Source organism: Cloeon dipterum, chromosome 1 (assembly GCF_949628265.1).
Source record: "Cloeon dipterum chromosome 1, ieCloDipt1.1, whole genome shotgun sequence".
NCBI classification, from domain to species: Eukaryota; Metazoa; Arthropoda; class Insecta; order Ephemeroptera; family Baetidae; genus Cloeon; species Cloeon dipterum.
Window position 1 is genome coordinate 32,059,751 of NC_088786.1, and position 25,610 is coordinate 32,085,360.

General features: G+C 41.8%; 3 protein-coding genes and 1 long non-coding RNA gene across 10 annotated transcripts; 3 read left to right on the forward strand and 1 right to left on the reverse strand.

Annotated features, from left to right (window-relative positions):
- Positions 1-38: 38 nt before the first annotated feature.
- LOC135939023 (ornithine decarboxylase-like) lies at positions 39-8,497 on the forward strand. 7 transcript variants are annotated; one of them, XM_065483147.1, is made up of 10 exons: positions 39-429; positions 5,452-5,588; positions 5,739-5,903; positions 6,047-6,143; positions 6,205-6,281; positions 6,356-6,528; positions 6,784-7,078; positions 7,541-7,789; positions 7,852-8,066; positions 8,126-8,497. In XM_065483147.1, the coding sequence occupies exons 3-10, from the start codon at positions 5,823-5,825 to the stop codon at positions 8,328-8,330; spliced, it is 1,392 nt and encodes a 463-aa protein (XP_065339219.1). In that variant the 5' UTR covers positions 39-429; positions 5,452-5,588; positions 5,739-5,822; the 3' UTR covers positions 8,331-8,497. The 7 variants fall into 7 exon arrangements, with proteins under 7 accessions (XP_065339219.1, XP_065339262.1, XP_065339237.1 ...); XM_065483190.1 differs by having other exon boundaries at positions 5,742-5,903; XM_065483165.1 differs by lacking the exon at positions 39-429 and adding an exon at positions 1,621-1,719.
- Positions 8,485-9,983, reverse strand: LOC135939063 (uncharacterized). The gene is made up of 3 exons (XR_010574713.1): positions 9,824-9,983; positions 9,645-9,731; positions 8,485-8,850 (listed from the first exon to the last, which is right to left on the reverse strand). It is a non-coding gene; the product is annotated as an uncharacterized LOC135939063 (long non-coding RNA).
- Positions 9,984-10,255: 272 nt separating this feature from the next.
- LOC135947331 (ATP-binding cassette sub-family F member 3) lies at positions 10,256-14,628 on the forward strand. Its single transcript, XM_065496095.1, has 13 exons — positions 10,256-10,547; positions 10,675-10,783; positions 10,841-11,006; positions 11,069-11,289; positions 11,348-11,452; positions 11,510-11,668; positions 11,723-11,923; positions 12,229-12,411; positions 12,473-12,646; positions 12,698-12,872; positions 13,797-13,977; positions 14,035-14,255; positions 14,427-14,628. The coding sequence occupies exons 1-13, from the start codon at positions 10,475-10,477 to the stop codon at positions 14,577-14,579; spliced, it is 2,121 nt and encodes a 706-aa protein (XP_065352167.1). The 5' UTR covers positions 10,256-10,474; the 3' UTR covers positions 14,580-14,628.
- A 685-nt stretch (positions 14,629-15,313) lies between these two features.
- On the forward strand, positions 15,314-25,583 carry LOC135946214 (protein phosphatase 1 regulatory subunit 12B). Its single transcript, XM_065494338.1, has 14 exons — positions 15,314-15,424; positions 16,857-17,052; positions 17,542-17,800; positions 18,053-18,292; positions 18,352-18,426; positions 18,596-18,794; positions 19,429-19,675; positions 19,788-19,972; positions 20,283-20,388; positions 20,931-21,141; positions 21,200-24,029; positions 24,115-24,305; positions 24,368-24,562; positions 25,092-25,583. The coding sequence occupies exons 2-14, from the start codon at positions 16,900-16,902 to the stop codon at positions 25,388-25,390; spliced, it is 5,190 nt and encodes a 1,729-aa protein (XP_065350410.1). The 5' UTR covers positions 15,314-15,424; positions 16,857-16,899; the 3' UTR covers positions 25,391-25,583.
- Positions 25,584-25,610: the final 27 nt, after the last annotated feature.

Here is a 25,610-nt window from a genome sequence, read left to right on the forward strand (position 1 = left end):
GCTCTGGCCCCGGTTCTCCGTTCTCTGCTACATTTTCTCTTCTCCTTGTACGATCCTTCCTTGTAGGCCGTGGTTGCATTCGCCTGTCGCATGACGAGTTACTACTAAAACAGTCGTTTCTCGGGGGTGTTTGTGCCGTCGTCCAGTCGCGGTTCGTCGTTTGTCAAGTTCCAGCCACCACGGAGACCGTACCGCCCTGACGAAGAGGCAACCACGCGCCTACAGAGCACAAACCACTCCTTTCTCTCGTGGGTCGCAGAGCCCGCAGCAGTTGTCATCCTCGATTGGACCTGTATGGTGTCGTGAAGAGGCCCTCACAGACCTCCAAATTCAGCGACGATCCCTCTTTTTGAGACTCAAGTTTAACAAGCAATCACCATTACGCCGATAACAGCAAGCCAGCCGAAAGGGTGGCAGTCTTTGGGCCAGGTATAACCTATTGATATATAAATGGGAGGCACCCTTCAGGGTGCCTCTCTATCTGTACTCGACCAGTTTTTTGCATTTCATTATTGTTTTCTCTCGTGATCGGAATAATCGTTAACGGCGCTCGCTTGCCCTCTCGTGTTGGGAGCCTCAAAATTGGTCGCGCAAACCTTTAAAATATTATTTCGTAAAAATCGAATGTTCAGCTCGATTGCAGACACAGCAGCCTCAGCTATGTACTCTATTTAATTGTTATTGCTTGTTGATGTGGATGTTATGAAGCACCAAAAGACATGATCGTGATATTTTATTTATTTCTTCATTAAATCTCAGAGGAGAGACGTGAAATCTGAAGTGGACGATGAATAAATTTAATATTGTTGAAATAAACAATATTATTTGCTTAATAAAAACAGAACATTAATTTTAGAAATTTTTAATAAAATTAATCTCTAATCTTGCAACACAGATCGAAGATGGGCATAATATACTTCAGGATTTAATTTTAGGCCTTTCGTCAACTCAAACATTACATATATTTGCATAATAATTATCATCTCTTATCTTTATAAGTCAACCGTTATGAACCGAGAAATTGAAACGTTCTATATATTTTCAAGCTGACGAGCTAGCGATAGGGCGCCTAGTTTTTGCTGACTCTCTTTTGGCTCGTTTTGCCAAGAGTGGCTGTGGCTTGTTAGTTGGGGTGGCCATGAACTGATTTTTTGTTAATTACTCTCAAACGAAAAGCGTCACCCCCTCGTCAGCGACGACGAACTAGGACTAGGGCCGTCGTCAATGTCATTGCGTCTGTTTCCAACAGATTAACGTTTTATCGGCCTTAATTCGGGTCAATCGTCTCTTGCCAAAAAAAAAAAAAAACTAAAATTAATTATGCTTCATAAATATATTAGTCATAGTTTCTTACTTGTGTTGAGTTCAGTCAAATCGACGAAAGTTACAAAATTCTAGAAAACCAGTTATTTATTTTGTGGAGGACCAACCGCTTTGTTTTCAAAGCAATCAAATAATATTTTGGTTCATCTAGTTTTGATTTCATGCGAGTCTAGCGCAACCAATTATTAGTGTTTTGTTGTTACCTTTAATCTTCAGGCGGAAATAAAATAAATATTTTATTTTGGTGGTAGTTAGCTCGATTAGTTTTCAAATAAAGGGAAAGTCACGTACTTCTGTCACAACAAAGAAAAAGCGATAAGGGGCCCCACAAACCCTCAGTAACACTAAAGATCGACACTTTCTACTGAGAATGTTGGGCTGAGAGGACGCTCCGAGGTGAGAGACTTTTCGTTTATTGAAAGCAAGATTCAAGTTGGAGACAACAATTATTACATATTTGCTAGTTTTAAGTTATTGAGCTCTTGAATCTAAAACTACATTATTTATCGCCGCATTATTTTATTTTAGTTATTTCTTTATTGTTGTTTCTCACTTGTAATATTTGCCAATTTTGCCATCCGCTCTCCTGATCTGCGTCGTTAGGAAGTTGGCTAGCTTACAAAAACCACCGCAAACATTTCACCGCAAAACGGATTTTGAGACCTTAAGTTTTAAGGACATTTTCATACTTTTTGTCGCTGCTCCTTTTATGTTTGCAGTGGTTTAAAATCTAAAATTCTGTCCGTTTTTCTTCGACTAAATCGTTCCCTTCTCGACGCTTTTACGTGCTTTTCAACAATGTATAAGCTGAAAAGTTAGCAGAATCACATCAGAAAAAAATTCAACACACAAATTAAAACAGTCATAAACTTCGAAAATGACAGTTGTTATTCGTAGTGTTATGAGTTTTAAATTGTTTGTTAATTACATTGAAAACAGGTAGTTGCATTAATTTCTTGTAAAATGTAACTTCCTTGTTCTTGAAATTTGAAACAAACATCACACGTGACCGGGAGACCTCATCATTAGTTTCCGTCCAATGAATGAAAGTAATAAAAACCCACGGAATGCAAGGGCCAAAAGCCAGCCACAATTAATGTACCAATGCCACGCGCTTCGGCAAACACAAACTCGTCTTGGAATTAATTCCGTCTCACTTTGACATGGCAATGGAAATCATTTAATCAATTCCTCTCCGAAATTAGCTCTGCTTCCGACTTTGTCTGTGCGTAGTACCCTTGACACAAAAAGCGGACCGAATTCATTGATAAACGCCGTCGACTTCCTCGTCACCTTCGCACGAGTCGACAACCGCAGATTTGATGAGATATTATTTGCTCATTCCGACCTTGTCTCGAGATTTATCTTTGAATGCCGACGAGCACGTGCTTGCTTGCCGTTCGTCTCTCGACGACTCAGATCATTATAAACTGGCACTGGCATGTGCGCCGCCAATTATTATTTGCCTAGGAGAGGACGTTAACTTTGGTGTTTTGTTGCGGTGCGTAATTAATAATTAATTGCTGCTAATTACCATGGTGTCATTTCATTTGCCAGATAAGCACGCAAACAGATGCATTTTGATCATCACCCGCTCGCTACTTGAACTTTGACAATGGCCGGGCGACTGGTTGTTTCCAATTTGCTCTTAGCAACACGCATTAGTGCGTTGTTGCATGGTCGAAATTGACAATTTCAGTCATTTATCAAATAGGGTGGATATTTGGGGAATTGAGCGGGTAGAAATGATGAAGACCGATTAATTCACATGAATAATTTTGTTGATGGAATGGTTAACAGTTGTTACAATCCGATCGGACTCTAACCAGAACTGAAATTGTTTTACAATATAATAAGTGACAAATTCATTCGGTTAATCTTACGGAACTAAATTATTATTTTAAAATCATCTTTCTGCTGTTAAATTACAATAATTCAAATTACCCGCAACAGATACAACGTTTTAGTAACTAAGTTAATTGAGAAAGAGTTTAGCTTTATTTTGCTCAGAACGTTCAGGCCTAATTTAACTATTTTGTGTGCATTCCATGCATTTAAATAACACTTTACGTATTTTGCTTACATAACTAACTGTGAAGCTCATTTCAAAACATTGATTCATTAAATGCAAAGTCTTCAATCATTCATCGTTGACGAGGAGAAAGATTAAATTTTTAGTGGGTAGAGTCAGAGCCAGATAAAATCGACACCTCTGAAATTGTACACGCTGAGTGATATTGTGATATCACATCGATCTTCTTTTGCAAAAGAGACACTGACTTTACATTCAACCTCCTCTTATTTATTATTGACGCCTCGTGCTGTTCGGAAAACTGCGACGCCGTATGTCTTAACTTTAGTGCAATATGTTCGTTCTATTAAAATATACTTCATTGATAGAGAGAAGCCTGGCTTTGCATCCTTTCTACTCGGCCACGTTTCCAATTGATAAGGTTTCGCCAAGGTCCATTGGAAAAAGCCAAAGTAATTGAGTTATGTGGTTCGTTCTGCCGAACGACCAACTGTTAAAAAGCGCTTTTTATGTGTATGGGTGCGTGGACCGAAAATTGCTTGGCGATGGGAAAGTTTTCGCTCAATGCTGTCAATTACTCGTGTTGCCGAAATCCGCTGGCAGTTTCCCTGCTCCTTGTAGCAGTCGTATGTATTATATAATAGCCTGTTGGACTTTTAGAGAGATGAAAATGAAATGATAAGGCTCTTAACTTGACCTTATTTTTATCTCATCTTTTGGCCTCATTTCAATTTCTTATCTGGCGCCCAAAAGGGTGTGCGGAAGGCTTGTCTGGCGCAATTCAGAAACAAAGATCACGAAATTAAATGTGAACGGTGACGCCGCTCTGTCCCTTCGATTAAATTGTTTAAACTACAAAGTTGATTTTTGAAGAATCCTCATTTCTTCAAGAAAATTTACCGAAACAATAAACAAAACAATTGCGAAATATCGAAAGAATCTATTTGGTTTTTGAACATGCATGAACGTTCAGCTTTTATTTTCATTGTTTTGAAATTCCTGTGGCATTATTTATTAGTTGACATTAGTATTTCATTTTACTTGTGGTGTCATCTACGGGAAATTGCGAGAACTACGGACAGTGAGTCATTGAAAAGATACCGCGGAAATTACGCAGGAAAAGTGCGTAGGCAATATCTTTTAATGTGCTGAAATTGAATACAAATATTTTATTTCATGCACTTTATCTGGCCGCAGCAGGATTAATCCAGTGAACCGAACATACAAGTTGTCTTTAATTGGAGCAAAAGCCACGTCTGTTCATTTTCAAGCACGCAAGTGGGGAAAAATCCGGTCGGCGTATAATTTCATTCGGACTTTCCTCCAATCAGCGGCTGACGTCACAGACGTCCACTGAATGACTAATCCCTTGCAAGGGATGGATGAGATTCGAGGAATTAGTCGGTCGGAGTTGAATGCCTAAGGTCTTCTACCAGTCAAAACCGGATTTTTCCACCTTGATAGTCCCTACCACTGCGGCCAATTTTCGGCTCAAGGCGCAGCCGGTGTTGTGGAGGCGAGCTTTGTCGTGACCAAACAGACAGTGCTTCCTTCGCCGCCGCCACCGACAGACACCACCTTTGTTTTCGCTGCTGCTCCGGCTTTCTTTTACTCTGACCAATGGTCTTGTGTCGCTGCTCGTGACCAAGATTTCGTTAGTCGAACAAAGTATTGCGAGAATGCGGTGACACCGGCTTTACCTTAAGCAACCTTTTTAAATGTAAGTCTGATTGGGCGATAAGACTGTTTTTAAGTTTGCAGTAGTTGTGTTTTTCGCATCGGTGGTGTGACGTTATGTTATCTTGTTTTTTCTTTTAATATACATAGGTTCCGCTTGTCTGTTGGGAAGTTTATTAAAGTTGTTGGCGGTTTCTGGGAATCGGATACCCTCCACAGAAATTATATATTGCGGGGAAAACTACGACTGATTTTTTGTTTGTTTGAAGTTTTAGAAATGCCAAACCAAACTCGACCAGTTTCAACAAACGGTAAAATTAGATAAGAGCTCGCTTTCAAACTTTGTATTATCAACTAATATTTGATGACTTAAGACAACGTTGAATTTATTTTAAATTTTTGTTTTAAATGTGTTTCAGTTGACAACATCACCAAGGCTTCCAGCACCGCCTGTTGTTAGCATCTACAACAACAACTGGCGCCTGGTCCTCAACGGAGATCCTCCCTGGGTCACCCTAGAAGGCTGAGACTAACCGTGCTTGTACACTACATTTAAGTAAGAAAATGATTCAATGTTTTTAAAATTAATTGCTAATCCAAATGGAAACAATCAACACTTATGGAATGTCAATTAGCATTCCCATTATTGTAACATCTTTCTGTTCCTAGGTTATCTATGATTAATCGGAACCTTAATCTGTTACAGAAGCTCCAAAACGCTTATATCTTCGAATAGTTTTCTATCTTGTTGTCATTTAAGACCCATTTGCTAAACATACCAACCAAAACCATGAAGTTCGACGAGAACATCACTCTGCTTGAGCCAGAACGTTCCGTTTGGCAGGTGATCGAACAGATCGCCTATTCAGGGGTAAGTTATATATGAAAATTTTTATTTTTAACTTCAAATGCAAATTATGTTCGCACCGATCAAGGCAATGCCTTTAGCTAGTTGTTGCCACTGCCTCATAATTGCTAGCTGCTGCTGCTGAACTGATTTTGGTCTTTCGACAGATGCAAGAAGAAGCTTTCTATGTTCTGGACATTGGGGATATAGTGCGCAAACATGAAGAGTGGAAGTTGAAGCTTCCCAAAGTTGAGCCTCACTATGGTAATGATCTTGTTGCTTTTTCCTCACGCCAGACTAACTCTGTATAATTGGTCAATTGCAGCCGTCAAATGCAATGACAGCATGATGGTGCTGGAAGTCTTGAATTCGCTTGGAACCAGCTTTGACTGTGCCTCCAAGGTAAGCTAACTCTTAACTTTTTCTACCTGTCTTATTTGAGATGTGCGTGATGCTAATTGGGAGTCAAATTGCAGGCTGAAATAGCTAAGGTCATGCAGTTGGGCGTGGACCCCAGCAAGATCATCTTCGCCAACCCTGTCAAGCAGGCCTCGCACATCCGCTACGCTGCCAACGCGGGTGTGGCCACTATGACATTTGACAATGAGACAGAGCTGCACAAGATTAAGTCTCTCTACCCCTCTGCTAAGTAAGTCCGTGTTCTATTTGAGATGAGCCAAAATATTAAAAAATATCGGTTTCTAAGTTTGCTAATTTTTATCACGAATTTTTTGGTGTTCTACATTGAAAATGTTTAAAAAAAACAACTATTTTATTTTTATTTTTGCAAGTCTAAGGGTAAATTTGCCAGTTTTTAACGTTAAATATTAAAAAAACGCTGCTTTTTTATCTACACCTCAAAATTTATCCACACACCTAATAATATTATGTCCTCAATCTCTAGGCTGGTGATTCGCATTCGTTGCGATGCGACTGCTGCCCAATGTCCCCTGGGCATGAAATTTGGTGTCGAGGTTGAAAACGCCTTTGCCCTTCTGGAGACGGCCTACTCCCTTGAACTGGATGTGATTGGGGTCAGCTTCCACGTGGGCTCTGGATGCTCTGACCCTCCAGTGTTCCACCGAGCCATTCAGGCTGCTAGGGCCTTATTCGATGATGCCAAACGAATTGGATTTGAGTTTACTCTACTTGACATTGGAGGCGGCTTCCCAGGCAATAAGGGTTCCTCTCTTACCAAGGTAATTGTCCACTGCTGACTTGAGAAAAATTATATTTTGAAACACATTCTTTAATGGTTTGATATGAATATTGTGTCAATTGTCAGAGATCTAGCCATCACTCATATTTTTGGATTGTTTACTGTATACAGAGGGATCTTTGTAATGCCCTTCCTCTATTTTGTAATATAATTATATCTTATGAAAGTAGTATGCTGAGTACATCAAATTTAGTATTTTTATATTAATTCAAATTTGTGGTGAAAAGCGGTGTAAATGCATAATGGTCAATATGCTAAAATATCCTGCAATCTCTTGACATATTAATTTCCCTATTAAAATGCACATTTTAAATGTGACTCGTTTATCAATATTTATGGATGCCGCACATTCTTTGACATGCAAATACATATTACCTTTCCTTGTTTGAACTGGTAGTGTCTATAAAAACCCATGCTTAAGATTAATTTTTTCTTGCGTTAGATTGCTGAGGTGGTGAATGGTGCACTAGACAAGTTCTTCCCAGACGGTTGCGGAGTCAAGGTCATCGCTGAACCAGGCCGATTCTACGTTGCATCTGCCTACACCTTGGCTACCCTGATCCATTCCAAGCGCGAGGTGAAAAACGTGGACGGCACTCATTCTTTCATGTACTACATCAATGACGGCGTTTACGGAAGCTTCAACTGTCTGCTCTACGACCACGCTGTCGTCACACCCATTCCTCTAAAGGTACTTCCTCGAATTTTGTAATTAAATCAATTTTATTACATTTGACGTTTTGTTATTTTTAGGAGACAGCAAACACCAAGAAGCAAATCACCGGCACCATCTGGGGCCCAACCTGTGACGGCCTGGACCAAGTGACTGGGCCAGTGATGCTGCCTGAAATGGAGATTGGAGAGTGGTTCGTGTTCCAGAACATGGGCGCCTACACCCTGCCCGTTGCCAGCACCTTCAACGGAATGCCCATCCCGAAAGTTAACGCCATTGCCAATGAAAGCACTCTGTGAGTTGGAATATTTTAATTTTGGTCGCGTTTATAACTGACCGTTTATCTGTTTTTAGTCTCATGCTAAAGGATGTTCCATCTCTGAATGAGGACAACTTCAAAGGCAATGATATGCCTAACAACCTGCTGGCGGAACTGGACCTGAGTGAGCAAAATCGTTATCACGTTGACCAGCAGTCCACCTCCTCGTCGCTGGCCAGCTTCCCAATGAGTTTCTCCTCTGACAGCTTCATCGACGATTTTGTGGAGCCAGTTAACTGATTGTTAGGGAACATTTTGGGTTTACGCGTCACTAAAAGCCCCACGTTATATTCCTTTTATAAATATTTTACTCCTCGATGCTGTTGGCTCACTCACGGTCCAGATCAGAAATATCATGTAATCTGTTTTTTGAAGATCAATAAAATATTGCTGGTATGTGAAACTCTTATTTCAGAGGTTTTATTCAAATCAGATCAACATTCTCAAAAAATATGAACCTTATTTCCTGAATAGTGAGCACTTTGGGAGCATTGCAGCTGTTGAACTTTGGTCACCAGGACTTCATTCGTTGACAATCTTGTCAATTCTAGCCTTTGCCTTATCATTGAGATAAGAATATTTACTGCGAATGAGAGCGTTTCCTTCTTTCAATACAGACTGCAATATAGTAAATTCTCTCTGCAAAGTGAGAGCTTTTTCAGCCAGAGCGTCATAATTTGGTCTGCCATTGAAGAAGGCAAATTCTTCTTTTGTAAAGTTGTCTCGCACTCTTGGAAGATCTATGAGGGGCAGATTAGACCTGAAAGGAGGGAGAAAGAGAGCCAATCACATACAAATTTCCTTAATAATTTAAAATAGATTGTTTCACACGACTCTGGAACAAAAAGCGCCCTTTTGGAATTTTAGACAACTACATAATCGCTCGTGAATCGCAAAATCATCTGGAATATCAGCTTCTAGTGTCATATTGCGTTTATATTAATCATAATTCCATATAAAATACTCAACTTTTTTCTGTCTAAAGGTAACATCAGCCCTATTTATTTTAAGATTATTTTAAATATTTCCTCTGCCACAGCAATGATTGGAATTCAGGCAATGTTTAATGCATTTATTAAACATTAAAAAGCGCAAAACTTAAGTCATAAAAATTTATTTTCATCATTTGCAGCAATTGTTTGGCCAATTTACTGTCAACAGATGCCGCAACTTTAAATTAAAATCGCTAATTTGATTTGAAGACATGAAAAGATGTGTTCCAATGCCGTGAAAAAGGTGTGGAATCATATCGTTCCAGAGCCGTGTGCGATGCGTTCCAGAGTCATATATGTATAATTATTTCGTTCCAGAGTCATACAAATCGACAGCTTTCATAAATTCATGGTTATATTCTTATTTTTCATTTATTAAAAACCGGTTAAGTAGTTAAAACTGTTGGCATTAGCTCCGAAAAAACACGTTCTGTGTGTTAAGGAAATCGGATTTTGGACGAACAAATCTGTTTATGAATTATATTAGCGATAAATGCAAAACGTCGTTCCAGAGTCGTGTGAAACGGATAACTTTAGAATATTTAAATTATTTTTAACTTACTTGCTTTCCATCTTGTAAAACGTCTTTCTTTCATCGAGTAGATTGATCCACTCCACGATTTGTGGATCTTTTTCAGCAGTCGTCATTCTTAGAAAATAATATTCATGATTAATTCAATCTAAAATTAAAACCTACATATGTACTTCTGATATTTTAATTATTGTTATACGGCTACATACCTGGGAGATTTTCAAGGAACTTAAACACAAAAATGCGATGGCTAAGGAGTTTGCGTCGCGATACAACAACCTTACTAGATACAACTCCTACAACTCAAAACAGATTATTTATAACTGCGCGGGCAGTCAGGCAATTTCAGCTGAATTCAGTTTGTTATTGTTATTAGGCTGTCGTTTGTCATTTGTTTTACTTTCGGCGAGTATACAACGGAGTAAAGGCATCGTGTTTGTTTACATTAATTTACATCAGAAAGTCCAAAATTTGTACACTGTTTTTATTAAAATTGAAATAATGGTATAATAAAAATGAAACATTCATTTATTTTAAATTTTGTAACTTTATTTCTTGTTAAACCTTTATCTCGCTTTTCAACACCCCTCTTACTTTGTTGCTCCGGGTAAATAGACCAATTCTAGCTCGTGTAAATAGGCGTATTCGCTTTGCTCATCAACCTCGCCTTTCAACCAAAGTGACACGGTGCAAGCATGGCATTGTGCATTTGTTCAATTAATTTTTGAGCCCCGTTAATTAGTTTGCGTTCCTATTTTGCTTATGTTCGCATTTAGGAACAGGTGACGGCTATTTCCGCAAACGCAGGCCCAGTTCTCTCACTCTTTCGATCGAACGTCGTCGCTTCAAGTCCTCCAAACATGACCACTTTCGGCGAACTGATCAAAAATGAATTCCCTAGATTGAATGACGAGCTGTTTCATTATGTCAACGGTAAGTTTGATTATCTTCAGCGTTAAAAAACCATCAACTTTTCAAATTATTGTGCACAATTTACTGTAGCGTTTGCCGAGGAAAAAAATGAAATCAGTTGCCAATTAATTTTCGATGCTTTTTAAAGGGGTCATATCTGGAGGAGCTGATGAATTTGAGGACAGCGAGGAGATATATGAGGCTATCGGCCACGTTCTAGAAGAGGTTGCTGATGAAAAGACTGAGGATGATATTCGGTTTGTTTCCCATTTTGATGTGAGAAGATTTTTATCATTAACTTAATATTTTCACAGTGATGTCTGTGAAAGACTCATGTTGATTTTAAGACCAAATGACGTTGGAGCCAAGAGTCAGATTCGAATTTTAAATGCGCCAGTTAATATTGCTAGCCTGGCATCCACCAGTGAACCCGTCGGCGAAATCAGAAGCATTTGGGTGACCCAGCGAGATGACGGCTTGGTGCGTTTTTTAATATCAAAATGATATGAAAAGTAAAATCGGTAAAATCGTTTTCAAAACAGAAAGTGGACCAGAAAAAGCTTGAAAAAGCCGAGGCAAAGCTGCAAATGAAGCAGGGGAAGCGGACCGGAGGAGAGCCTTTTAAGAGCACTGCCACCCCCAAGCTGGAAAGCGCGTCAGCCTCGCAGATGGTCAGCAAAAAGGACAACAAGATGGACCAAAAAGGCACAAACAGAGGACTGGACGTGCGGATAGAGAACTTTGACATCGCCTACGGTGACAGGTTTAGCAGCACCTTAGTCCGTTACAACAATTCTTAACTGCCGCTCTCGCATTTTAAGGGTTTTGCTGCAAGGTGCTGACATGGTGATGGCTTTTGGCAGACGTTACGGCCTCATCGGCAGGAATGGTCTCGGAAAAACCACGCTGCTGCGAATGATCTCTGCGTAAAACCACTTCTGATTAAATTTCCCGTTCTTGTTTTTTACACAAAGTGATCACAGGGGCCAGTTGAAAATTCCGTCTCACATCACTGTGCTGCACGTGGAGCAAGAGGTGGTCGGCGACGACACGCCCGCCCTCGAGAGCGTCCTGCAATGTGATACCGTTCGAGAGTCGCTGCTCAGTCAGGAGAGGGAAATCAATGCTAAAATCAATTCTGGGTAAGCCGTCTGCCTTTCTGCTTTACATGCCGTCTTATTCTTTCGCGCCCGCAGTCACACAGACGAAGACCTGAACTCAAAACTATCTGAGGTGTACGTCCAGCTTCAGAGCATAGACGCAGACAAAGCTCCAGCCAGAGCGAGTGTGATCCTAGCAGGTCTGGGATTCTCCGCCGAAAAGCAGAAGAGGCCTACCAAAGAGTTCTCGGGTGGATGGCGTATGCGTTTGGCTCTTGCAAGAGCCCTCTTTTCCAGGTTTGTCTTAAATATATTTAAAAAATGTACTTTTATTCTCCTGACAATGAGCTCATAGCCCACAAGATGTACTGGTTGTGAGCAGAGGTTAAAAAATTATGTCTAGTCCGTGACTCGAACACAATTAAATATAGATTAAAAATAAAATTGAGGAAAAAACTCATGTCAGCTTGCTAAAAGTCAACCAAGCTTCATTATTATCTTAACAATAACTGTAAGATAACCATTTTTCGCCTCTTCTGTAAAAATTCTTCCATTTTGAGATTATTATGACTTAAAACTATATATTTTAATTTGTTTAACAGGCCTGACTTGCTGCTGCTTGACGAGCCGACGAACATGTTAGATATGAAAGCCATCATCTGGCTTGAAAACTACTTGCAAAACTGGCCAACAACTCTTCTAGTAGTTTCCCACGACCGCAACTTCCTGGACACCGTTCCCACCGATATTTTCCACCTGCACACGCAACGTATTGACACCTACAAGTGGGTCACTGTTTCCACCTTGAATTCAGTGTTATGACGGGATTTTCTTTTAATCCTCCAGGGGCAACTACGACAGCTTCCTCAAGGTGAAAACCGAAAAGCATAAGAACCAGCAGCGCGAGTACGAGGCCCAGATGCAGCATCGCTCGCACATCCAGGAGTTTATCGACCGATTCCGCTACAACGCTAACCGCGCCTCCAGCGTGCAGAGCAAAATCAAGATGCTGGAAAAATTGTTAGTTTCTTTTGACTCTGCGTTTGCCTATAACAAATAATCTCCTTGCAGACCTGAGCTGAAGCCAGTGGAGAAGGAAACTGAGGTGGTGCTAAAATTCCCTGATACTGAGAAGTTGTCTCCTCCGATTCTGCAACTTGACGAGCTGTCTTTCACCTATGAAAACGGACACACGGTCTTTGAGGGGGTCAATCTTGGAGCGACTATGGAATCTCGAATTTGTATTGTAAGAAATATTAATTATTTTCTATAACTAGGGCATAACATTAAGATCTTGTTAAATTTTGGCCTTCATTTTTGAAATTTGAGTTTTAAATCCGTGTGGTTTTAGATATTTACCCTTACAAGGAAACGCTTAGGTTCTGACGTTTTCTTTTTGGTGAAATTATTGAAATTTTTAGGTGTCAACGAGTTAAAGAGATATCACAATCAAATTTTGGCTTCGATAGAATTTGTGAGTTATGCAGCTCTGAAGGTTAAAATTCCTAATGGGATTTAACATACAGAATCGAATTGTGAAGCCAGTTTTCATTCAATCGCTGTGATATTTGATAACATTGCTCTACTTGACAAGAAGAATCAATTGATGGGTCAATTTTGACTTTCTTGATTTGTCCCTAATTTTAGACTTTTGCAAATTGCTCAAAAATGGTTTCAGGAAATATTTTAAACATATATGAACTAACTGTTCCCTTCTGGGATTCTATAGCTTAATTTTTGACACTAACAATGAGAAGAAATGTAAATAATTTAGTAATTTTTCTCTAATTTTACATTTGAAACGAACGTTATTTTATCAAAATGAAAAAAAATCCTGAAAATGTTTGCCAACAAGTAAAAAATTTAAGTCATCAAAATTTCAAAACTCCAGCTTTCAGAATATTATGTTAAAAGTTTTTTGTTCTGCATTTCGGTGCATTTTGCCACTAAAAACATGTAGAGCCCGGAATTAACCGTTGTGTAATATCCTATTTACAAACTGAAAAGATATTTAAATTGATATTTTAGCAAGTTAGAAATCTTTTCAAAAGAATTTGAATTTTTTATTAAAAAGAAAACGACAAAAGTTAATATGAATTAATTCCTACTGATAACCCCCTACGTATTTAATATTAGCTCTTGTTGAACCCTCAAAACAATTGTGTTACAGGTTGGTGACAATGGTGCTGGTAAAACCACCCTTCTTAAAATCATTATGGGTATGCTAAGTCCGACAAAGGGTGCGAGGAACGTGCATCGCAACCTCAAGTTCGGGTATTTCAGCCAGCATCACGTAGACCAGTTGGATATGCGGGGTTCATCTGTCGATCTTCTCGCGTCCGAGTTTCCAGGTTTGTCTCTTTTTGCTTAATTAAAATTTTAATCTGGTAAAAACGTTACCATTGCAGGACGACCTGTCGAGGAGTATAGACGGCAGTTGGGCAGTTTTGGAGTGTCAGGTGACCTGGCCCTGCAGAGTATCGAAAGCTTGTCGGGAGGGCAAAAGTCGAGAGTGGCTTTTGCCAAAATGTGCATGGCCCTGCCCAATTTCCTTGTTCTCGACGAGCCGACCAATCATCTGGACATTGAGACCATCGAAGCGCTCGGAAAAGCAATCACGAAATACACGGTGAGCCAAGACCTCCCAGAATTGTTATTAAATTTGTCAATGGCGTTGAAAACAAGTATATTTTTCTCTAAATTCAATTTTACCGTCAGTCTTAATTGGTACTGGCATGATTAATTAATTAGCTTCAATTTAACGCACTTATTAATTATGTCCTGATTTTATTTTTTCCAGGGTGGTGTAATTTTGGTGTCTCACGACGAGCGGCTTATCCGAATGGTGTGTCAGGAACTGTGGGTTTGCGGTGGAGGCAAAATCGCGTCCATCGAGGGAGGCTTTGACGAGTACAGAAAAATCATCGAGAAAGAGCTGGAAGCTGTTGCCTGAACACTTCTTGTTGTTTAATTTGAATTATACACATTATTACGAAAACCAATTGGCGTCTTTCAATGAAATTGCCTTGGCGTTTCTTAAACATGCATGCAATGTGATCAATCATCCCTTGGGGATCGGATGGCATTGTCTCTTCTGATGAGCACGAGCTGAGGTTATCTCCCACGCTATTTTGCGCACGAATAAATTAGGTCTGGCCTCATGGGCATAAAACTAATTCATTATTCGTGTGCTTTCTTTACTATTACAATGGTTATCAGCGGGAAATGCATTTAGGTCACACATCAAAAAGAGCCAACGACCCCTGCGGCGTGCGCCTATAATTCATGCGACTAATGACAGGAAAATTTACTACCTTAATTTTCTGTGTTCAGTTTTATATTTCCAATAAAGTTGAATTCTTTCTTACAAAAAATTGCGTTGAAATTATTGCAAAAATCACCGCCAGAACTGCCAATGTGCAATTTTTTTATTATTATTTTCTTTCATGTGTACATAGGCTTTGATGTATGTATTTTGCTCTATTTATTCGCAATAAGTGCGGACTAATTTTGCTTGAGTGTTTTGGTCATTAAACGCCACGCGGCAATTGCACAAAATGATAAAAAGAGTCGGCGAGAGTGTACATAAACTCTTCCGGCTGACCTCGGCGCAGGTTGTGGTCTTGGTTGCCATAGTGACGCGTCCTCATTGAGTGCAGCCGAGTGGTCAATGAGAGGAGAGCGAAAATATAGTTTGCTCGCTAAATTCCACTGACACACTTCTCCGCTCCCGACATGACCGCTGGCCTGTAGTGGCACTTCGGACTTTGCTTTCTTGTTGCGTCTGCATGAAATGAGGTGAGTCCCGATAACGTTTTCATAAAACAAATCCAATATTTTGCTTCACACTTCCGCATTATATTATATAGGTCGTTCACAGAAGAACCGGAATAGAAATGCATAGATATTTTAGCAAATAATAATTTAACTTAAATTTAAAGGAAATAATTCCGCATTGTTTTTAAATTTCTCGCTAGAATCGTATTAGAGATTTCATTTAATTTTTTCATTTATAAACTATACCATAAAATTTATTTTGAGCAGTAAGATATTTTCAAAAATATTTTAAAAGCGACACATATATTTTTTCAAAAATTTCCTATTAGCGTGGCGATCAGTTTTAAATTTAAAAACCCGGCCAAAAAACCAAATGAAATAAGAAAATTAATTATATCACCCTATTCAAATTTTATTGTGGATCGGCAGGGGAGCGATCCTTGCTTTAACTATATCTCTAATTAAATTTAATGGAAAATTAAGTCATACTTTTGTATTGTGTTCTAAGACCAAGACTGCGTTGTTTTTTTCGGGTTGCAATCTTTCTGACAATGCAGAAGGAACAACCCATTTTTTTTTTAATTTTATGAATGCTTGGTTGAAAAATTCTCATTTAAAATGCAAGTATAATAATCACCCATTTTTCATAATAACAGCTCCTACTTCTTTAGAGCCGCAGCAAAACAATAAGTTACACGCTCTAGAATTTTCCTCAATATAAGAAAGTGAAAATTAGTATTCAGATTTTCGCATGCATATGCAAATTTGAATTTTGCTTACAGCCAAGGCTGATGTACGCATTTATTTATTGTTCTAGTAGCAAGCAAGATAAAGAGTAATTTATGAGGCGATAAGGCAAAATTTTGCAATGCAAATTCCACCGGCGAAAAATGCGGCTAAGAAATAGCTAACGATGAGATCGATTAGCGGCGGGAAGGTATCAAAATAACAGAATGGCAGGTAGAGGAGGAAAGCGCGCGGCGGCGGGCTAGTCCACTTTCCGCACTTTGGACCATACGTATATATATGCATATGCACGCGCGTTCGACCTAATTTGCTCTTTGGCTCTCTTTCCACCCCCTGAGGGGATTCTTCTCGCGTGCGTGCAACCCAGCACCAACAGCAGCAGCCGCTCTCCAACACGTCTGCCGGCTCATTTCGAAGTGCTATTTCGAAAATGTTCACTCTATCGATCGAACGTTTCCTCGCACTCAATTGATCGCACACACTGGGAAGTCTGTTAAAACGATAACACTCTGTGACCATGCAAAAAATAAATATGTGCCGATTTAGAAATTGACATGAATATTGTACTGTGGAAAAAAATTCACATTCTACAAATTTCCTTTCCCCTTCATTTCCAGATTTTGTGGCACAGGTTCATTTTTTTTCTTCGAGATATTTTGGATTCAAGACACAATTTTGATGTAATTTTCCTTTCTGTCTGCGTCAGGAGGCAAGTTGGAAGGCAGCGTTAGCAAGCTCTCTGCCAGTGTATGCCCTTAGTGGAAAATGGTAGTAGCGAGAGGACAGGCAGCTTTAGAACCGCCGAGCACCGACACCAGGGCAAACGACACGTCACGTCCTTAATGTACGCCTGCCAGCAAAACCGCGACGGCCAAGTGCGCGAGCTGCTCGCACAAAACAAGGTAAATTCGACTCGAAACAAGGTAATCCTTCTTCAATCCTGACTCCAGCGCCTGCCAGTTGAGCAAATGCTGTGCCGCAACACACTTGTGACACACCAGTTGCAAACTCTATTGTGTTTTAGAATTATTGATTTAATATCTCCTTGGCTAATCTAAAATATGAAAAAATCGGTTTTCTACTTTTCCTCAAAGTAGGTTTTAACCAGAAGAAAATCAAGCAAAAAAATAAATCTGTATGGAAATTTCTAATTTTTAAACCATAATTTTATTTCTTATTTTATCGTCTTGGCCAAAATACAAAAACCGCATTTTTTTAAACTTCAGAAATATTTTGGAATAAAATATAAACAGAGTTTCAAGGCCTCTTTGTTGGAGTTTATAATATTTATTCTCGTCTAAAAGGTCTAAAATGCTGTGTTAAGTGGTCGCCTCTCTGCATCTGAATAATTGATTCACAATACGGCGAATTGATTCCAATTTTATTTCCAGTCGCAGTTGATCAAGCAGCGGGACCGCACGATGAAGAGCGCCCTGCACTATTGTGTGGAGAATTCTTCGGCGACCAGCGCTGAGTTGGTGCTGGCAGCGGCGCCCGAGCTGCTGGACGCGCGCGACAAGGATGGCTTCACTCCGCTCAACCTTGCTATCATCGCGGGCAACATCAGCCTGGTGCGCTTCCTGCTGCACAAACGAGCCGACCTCAACGCCGTCGACAACGAAAAGCACTCGCTCGTCCACTGGGCCACCGGTATACACTCATTACGAACTTTTCAAAATGACCTGCTTGCAAAGTTATCAGCCAGAAAGACAAAATTGCACTTTTTTCATTTGGTCAGATGAAGATTTAATATTTAAAAAAAATTATCTAATTTTTCTCTTTCTTTTTACCTCATTTGTGTAGATGATAATGAGAGGAGGGAAATTAATGCCTCAGAAGCTGATAAAAAATTATTTTCCTAATTTTGACACAGAATTAATTTTTTCAAAAATAAATATACAGTTTGCGGAGAGGTGGAGGCGCTGGAAGCCCTGCTGGAGGCCGGCGCCGACCCCTGCATGCCCGACATCCACAACGGCTACCCGATCCACTACGCGGCGCAAATGTGCGGCGCCAACTCGGAGATGGGCAACGACACCAAGGTGGGCATCAAAATGCTGAGCAAGCTGCTCGCCCGCAAAGTCAGCGTCCACGTGGTCGACAGCGACGGCAGGCAGCCCATCCTCTGGGCCGCCAGTGCAGGTTTGCAAACAAATCTGCCTTTTTTTTACAACAAATTGCGAATTGAAAAAAAATTACAGGTAGTGCAGACGCCGTTCTCTCGCTGATAAACGCTGGCGCCGCAGTTGAAGCAGCCGACAAAGATGGTTTGACAGGTATTTTAAAAATTGTTTTAACGGAATTTCATTTTTTGATCAGAGCTAAAAAATTATATATAATATAAAATAGTGCAAATTATATTCTTCCTCTTTCGTAATAAAAAAATTCCAGTAGTTCCATTATTGAGAAATTAGAAATAATTTACGGCTAAAACTCGGCATGCAGCTCTCCACTGTGCCGCGAGCCGAGGCCACACCGAGTGCCTGGAGACTTTGATCACGCTTTGCGGTGCCAACGTCAACGTGATAGACAACCACGGCTGCACGGCTCTGTTTTACGCCGTCACCCTAGGCCACGCCGACTGCACGCAACTGCTGCTCAACTTTGGCGCCGATTACGACACTCAGGACCGACGGGGACGAACGTGAGATTTTTATAATGACTCTCACTCTGTCTGAAAGTAAATGGAAACGTATTTGCCGTGCACCCACAGACATATGTTCATTATTTTATGTGGCGGCGCGATTTCCCGCAATGTGGCAAACAAGCGCTTGTTTTTGTTGCATGAGAGGTCAAAAGAAATCGATTTATCCTCATTAATTCATAGAAAACTAAAATTAACCGGCTTTTGTGTGTTGCATGTAATGTGTCTATTTGGCAACGTTCCCCGCTTACTCAACAATTAAACAACAATCATTTTTTTTTGTAAAAAGGTTTAACTGGAAAACGCATAGCCGCCCATTTTTATTTTGAAATTACCGTCGCTTATTTTTTTCCCTGCGTCGGCTTTTAGTCATGAAACACATTCCTAGGTTTATAGTTGTTTCATGAAGTTCCCGTTTATTTTTGGGTTTTATTATATTCATTAGAGTGCAACGTTGAAGAATAAAATTATTTATGAATGATATATTTCCCCCATAAAAATTTATTATTGCTTTTGAATTGATGAAAGCTCTTATAACTTGTGGGAGGACATGTAAATCATCTAAATAAATATCTTGAAGATTATTAAATGTGACATTTTTTTAATTTGCATATTATTTTGATGATATGTGCAGGTCCGCGCATTGCGGAGCAGCGAAAGGGCAGCTCGAGACGTTGAAACTACTGCACACGGCCGGTGCCGACCTGTGGAAGCGGAACGTGCGTGGAGAACTGCCGCTGCACGACGCAGTGCAGAGCGGCCGCAGGGAGTTGGTCAGGTGGCTGCTGGCCCTGCGACCTGACATGGTGACGGCGGCCAACAGTGACGGCTGCTCGTGCCTGCACATCGCCGCCATCAGGAACTACGTCGAAATGTGCAGGGTGCGTGATTCCTATAAAATTGAAACTCAAAATTGCATTTTTACGTGGGATTGGGACAGTTTCGCTCATAAATTTGAATGAGACTCACAAATATGCTCGAAATCGGTTGCAGGTGTTGCTGGACGGCGAATCGTTCGTCAACCCTGTAATGCGGACGTCCAAAGGCGCCCTGATGACGCCCCTGGACGCCGCTCTGGCCAAGGAAAACCGCAGCTGCGCCAAGTACCTGCAGCTGCTCGGAGGAGTGCCTGCGTCCAAATTAACCGAGGAGGCCGCAGCGTTGCGCGGACAAAGAAAGTGAGCTGACAAATAATTTAGTTAAAAAATATAAAAGCTTAATACAGTGCCCCTTGTCGTGAACCTCTTCGGTCTGATCTGCCCCGACACGCGCCTGCAGACACAAATTGTGGCGCGCGGCCGCCGGCCGCTACTCAAGAAAAAACCGTTTCATGTATAAAATTTGCTTTTCCTTAAACGACAAGCGAGCACTGTTTAATTTAAAGTAGATTTGACGTCTCTGTGTTGCAGATATTCGCAACAGCCCTCAATGTCTGTTTAGTCTTTTTTGTTTTAAAAAATGAGTAGTGGTGAAATTATTGTTTCTCAGGGCCTATCTGGACCACATGGACCTTGTGACACCGAGATTAGAAGCGTCACCCTCTTTACTCTCGGGATACAGCACGCCAGCCATGCAGCAGTTCAACTCGCTGGAGGTACCGCTGTTCTTGAAATTGTCCGTGTATATTTTGAACCTCTGCTCAGCACATCCCACGGGGTCCCCAATAACACCAGGAGCTTGGGCCCAATGTGGCCATCTTTTCGCCTCCCTGCACCAAAGGTCTTTGATTGAAACGCCAAAAATTTGTCCCTAAAGACGCTGAGAAGGTGTGAAACCCAGAAAGTGGCGTCGCTCCACCTCCCAAGACTGTTCAGTTATTTGGGCATTTTGAGTGGCTTATTAATTAACCAACCTTTTGCCATCTCTGATTTTGGGTGGCCGTAACAGATCCCTGAAATGCTAAAATATCTCATTTTGCCTTTAATAATCCCAAGAATGCGAGTCGATTAGCAAGGCATTGCCAATATTTTGAACAGTTTTTAGGAAAATTTCGATTCATGTTTTAATAACTGAATAATATGTTGAACATTTTCCTCGAATTCGGCATTTCAATTAAACATGAATCGAGGGACCTCGTTAGGATTTTTCAGTTTGTTAAGGTTTGTTAATTTCTATTTATTTTGTCCTTTTAATCAGGTGCCGCAGGTGTCCAGCAAAGTGAGTCACGACGATGATCAGATTTCGTCGCAGAGGAGCGCGCGGAAGGTGCGGCTGCGGAAGTCAAAGTCGCCGCGCAGCTCGTCCAGCGAGAGCGACAACGATGCCGACAGAGAAAAGAGAGTGCGCAGAAAGAGCAGGAGGCACGTTTCAAAGGAGAAAAAAGAGCGACGCGTCCAGTCTGTTGACGGTAAGTGGCCAATTTCGCAACTTTGATCGTTTGTGCTACTTTTCGCCTCGGGTTGCAGGTGCGGCGGACGCGGCGGTCGATGCTCGGGAAGAGAATCGAGAGGAGGCCGACACGGAGCACGCAACACGGGCGAAAGCAACACGCGACCGATCGTCTGCAAGCAAATCCAAGAAGCAGTTAATCGATATGAACCAAATCACGACGGACGATGATGAAGTTGCTTCCGAAGCGAGTGTTCTGGAAACGCGAGAAGCCGAGAGGAAGGAAGAGCGGAAAATCGCTGAGAGCAACACAGATGCTAACGACGCGAAGAAAGAGGAGCAGGAAAAAACAAAAGCAGCTTCAGCAAAAGCCAAGTCTGCACGGCACAGGAGCCAGCCTCAGGCGAAGCTCGAAAAGAGCAAAAGCGACAAAGCTGAGAGTCAGAAAGTGGACGAGGCGGCCGGAAAGCCTTCGACGGTCCAGCAAAAGGGCGAGAGCAGAGGACAGTTGACTCCAGTCGGAGAAGCCAGCACCAGCTCCGAGCAGAGCCTAACTGATGGCTCTGAAAGGGAAAAAACTGCGGCGACTGCGGTGGTTGATGTTAAAAGTGCGGCTCAGTCACCACCGAAATTGCGAGAAACTGGCAAGTCTAAAAGCTCCAGCATACCGTCTGGAAGTGGCAACAACCGCAGGTCGGAGAGCAAATCAAGATCGGCATCTGTCGACACGGACAAAAGCCAGCGTAGAAAACCAGACGCGTCGCCCAGGAAAAAGGAGGCAGAAAGAGTAGAAAAACCTAATAAAGAAAACTCTGAAAAATCTGACGGAAAAGCAGATGAAAGTAAAAATGTAGAAGAGAGTATTTCATCCAGTCGCGAAGAAAACGAAGTGGAGAAAGCTAAAAAATCTGAAAGTAAAACTCCAATCACGTCAGAAAAGCCCCGTAAAATCGTAGAACAAGGAACGAAGAATGGAGAAATTATAGCTAAAAAATCTGAAAGTAAAACTTCAGCCACGTCAGAAAAAACCCGTAAAATCGAAGAACAAGGAACGAAGAATGGAGCAATTATAGCTAAAAAATCTGAAAGTAAAACTTCAGCCACATCAGAAAAAAACCGTAAAATCGAAGAACAAGGAACGAAGAATGGAGAAATTGTAGCTAAAAAATCTGAAAGTAAAACTTCAGCCACGTCAGAAAAAAACCGTAAAATCGAAGAACAAAATTCGAAGGAGAGTGAAGAAAGCTCTGATGCTAAGATTCCAGACACGTTAAACGAAAATGAAAAAGTTGAAGAGGAAGAACCAAAGGGTAAACTTATCAGTAATAAAAACGTTGAAATTAAAAACCAAGATGCACCTAAAACTGAGATCAAAAATATCGAAGAAGAGAAAGTGATGAATGAAAAAAGCACATCTAAAAAGCCTGAAATTGAACACCTCGACGTTTCACAAGAAAATATACCTGTCGAAGAAAAGAAAAACACGAACGACCAAAGCACTACAGAGATTGCAACAAATAAAAACAAAAAAGTGTCAAAAGAGAGGGAAAATAGCAGAGAAAAAGAAGAAAGTTCAACTATAAAATCAGAAACTAAAAAACCGGATGTGACACCTGAAATAAAAAATGATAAAATTGATGAAACTGCCTTGGAGGACGTTGCACCAAAGAGAAATCAAAAGAAAACAGAGATCATAGCTGGAACAAACGCCAAAAAACAGGAAAACGGAGCCAAGAGTAAAAAAGCTGTCAGTTCTGAGCATGAAAAAGCAAGTGCGAGCAAAATAATTGAAACACCAAAACAAGACAGTGATACCAGTGACAGCGTCGGAAAGACCGAAGGAGTGCCAGACGCAAAGAGCAAGAAATCGGAAATAGAGGCGCCGTTCAAGACGGACGATCCAAAACAAAAACCATCCAAAAAGCAAGAAACCGCTAAAAACAGCAGGGCAATGAGCAAGGAGCGGAAGGAATCAGAGGTGTCAAAGCCAAGGCAGACGGCAATCAAAGAAGCATCGCGTGTCGCTCCTTCCAAGCCGCCGCGAGCCGCGTTATCGGAAAAGGGTGATCGCGACGGGAAATCACAAGAAAAAGCAGAGGGCAGCGACGCGTGTTCAGAAACCAACGCCTCCAGCAGCGACGTCAGCCAAACGCAGGCCGAAGACGGCACGTCGGACTCGAAATCGGCGCCTGACAAGCGAGCCGATTCCAACAACCGGAAACAGCGGAAGCTAAAGCGCGAGGCCAACGCGTCCGAGACGCCGGGCACGACGGAGGGAACCGCCGCCGCCAGCAGCGACTCGCATTCGGACCCGACCGAAACCGAATTCCAGGACACGGATTCCGGGGTGCAGGAAAAAACCGGCAAGAGCAGCGAGCAGGAATCGGAGCATTGGAGCGAAAGCACCGCACACACCACCGCGGATGATAAATTCGTCGAGGAGCATTCGTCGAGCAGCTCGCGTGCTGCAAAAGAAGAAATCGCAACCGGAAAGGGAGATAAAATAACTGAAGCCCCCGGCGCGAGACATAAAAAGCCTGACGACGCTATCGCGATCCCCAGCGTGACCGTCGTGGAATCGGGGCAGCAGGCGAAGCGCGAGGGGCCGAGAAACAAGGCCGCGGAGAAGGACGAACCCGCAGTTATCGCCGTTGCCGCCGTCGAGCCCAAGAAAACGGTTGCGTTTGAGAAGCAGGCGCTGGAGCCGGCGGCCGAGCCCACCAAGCACCTGATCAACGGCAAGCCGAGCCAAAGGGTGCCTCCGCTGCCCAAGGGGCTGCACCAACAACCGATCGACCGGAGCGCGCAGATCGAGGAGGACGAGAAGAAGGCGCGCGAGATCATCCGCAGGCGGCACGAGCAGTCGGTCGTCTCGGTCACCCAGGCTGTGCAAGTCAGCACCAGAAAGTAAGTAGAAAATATGTAATTAATAAATTTAAAAATTTGATTTAAATCTCTTAATCATAGCAACTAACAAAGATACATTTTTCAGGTATCAGCTAGAGCGGCGGATTTTCCAGGAGCTGCTGGAGCTGAAGAAGATGCAGCTGCGAACAGGCCGGGGCAACGAGAGCGTGATTGTGAAGCGGGCCGTGGACGAGTACCGCAAGGCGGGGCTGATCGTGGGTCTGCGCCAGTACGACGGGCCGTATTCGTTCCGCGCCTTCGAACAGTACCTCTACGGTGAGCTCTCCCCGCACCTACTCTCTTTAAAAAATTATTTAAAATTCTGATTTCGAGTGCAGATCAGCTGAAACTGCTGCAGAACAGCTCCGACGCTCGAATCATCGCACGCCTCAAGCCGACCGACGACGTGAGCTCGCTGGCCGCGGCGCTGCGTCTCTCGGTGCCGCGCCACTCGCCCGCCTTCTGCACCGTCAGTACGCACAGGTGCCACCACGCCACCGACGCCTACACCAACGTCCCAGTCGCCAATTACGGTAAGTGGTTGTTTATTTATTTCTCTTTGAAAGATCTGCTCGAACCGCTCAATTTGATTCGGTGGATGGAGTGGTTTTTATTCTTTAATAAATCAATGAATGAATTTGCATCGCAATCGGAACATCTACAACTTTGTGTGCGCCTGGCAGAAGGGGGAAACTGTGCCGCGTCACACATTTGACAAGCGGGTTGCTGACCTCTACTGAATTCATTATTTTTTTTCATGACTCATTTATAAATATATAGGGCAGTGAAATTTAGAATGTTTACGTAAAAATCCAATTTTCAAGATTGTTGAGTGAAATCCTAGAAAAAATAATTAATAGTTGGGAATACATTATTTGTCATAGCCGACAATTAAATTAAATCCAATCTTTTAAGTGCCAAAGAGGATACATATAAAAATAAATCGTGCAAAAATCTGCCTCAGAATTGAAAACTATCAAAATGTGCCTTATTTCTGAAATAAAAACAATTTCTTCCAATGTGATAGTTTTAAAAATACTTGGAATCAAATAATTGTTCCAGTTGCACGGTTGCCGCAGACGGAGCGTTTTCTGCCCGAAATCGAGTCTCCGAAGAAAGAGAATGGAAGTTTGGTGTCGACGGCAACGACCAAAACGCTGCGGCACGTCGACATCCGCAAACCGATGACCCTGGAGCTGAGTTTGGGCGGCGAGCGGCAGATTATTGCGCTGCCGACGGAAAAACTCGACAAGTCCAAACGGTACTTTGTGTCCTTCTCGATAAAGCCCAAGCACACGTCCGTCGAGGCTGGTCGCGAAGCTCCGGAGGACAACAAACACCAACATGCCACCACCATTTGAAGCCGCTTTTTCTTTGTAAATATTACATATCACCGCTCATCAGATGAACCCCAGGAAGTTACAAACTGCCGTTGCGAGCACTGTGTTAGAGTTTATCTCCCACCGAGTGGAGTTGCATTTTTCTATTGATGTGTTACTCATTGTCAGCGACGCCGATGTTCTCGTTTTGATAAAATAAAGTGTTGAATCACGAATCGAATCGGAGGATTGTCATTAGCAA

Coding starts and splice junctions, on each gene's coding strand:
- LOC135939023 (XM_065483147.1), top strand. CDS start 5,823: ATGAAGTTCGACGAGAACATCACTCTGCTTGAGCCAGAACGTTCCGTT. Junction 6,144..6,204: donor CAAAGTTGAGCCTCACTATG/GTAATGATCTTG, acceptor GGTCAATTGCAG/CCGTCAAATGCAATGACAGC. Junction 7,079..7,540: donor AGGGTTCCTCTCTTACCAAG/GTAATTGTCCAC, acceptor TTCTTGCGTTAG/ATTGCTGAGGTGGTGAATGG.
- LOC135947331 (XM_065496095.1), top strand. CDS start 10,475: ATGACCACTTTCGGCGAACTGATCAAAAATGAATTCCCTAGATTGAAT. Junction 11,453..11,509: donor CTGCTGCGAATGATCTCTGC/GTAAAACCACTT, acceptor AAGTGATCACAG/GGGCCAGTTGAAAATTCCGT. Junction 11,924..12,228: donor GCAAGAGCCCTCTTTTCCAG/GTTTGTCTTAAA, acceptor TTTGTTTAACAG/GCCTGACTTGCTGCTGCTTG.
- LOC135946214 (XM_065494338.1), top strand. CDS start 16,900: ATGCCCTTAGTGGAAAATGGTAGTAGCGAGAGGACAGGCAGCTTTAGA. Junction 19,973..20,282: donor GCGTTGCGCGGACAAAGAAA/GTGAGCTGACAA, acceptor ATTGTTTCTCAG/GGCCTATCTGGACCACATGG. Junction 21,142..21,199: donor ACGCGTCCAGTCTGTTGACG/GTAAGTGGCCAA, acceptor CTCGGGTTGCAG/GTGCGGCGGACGCGGCGGTC.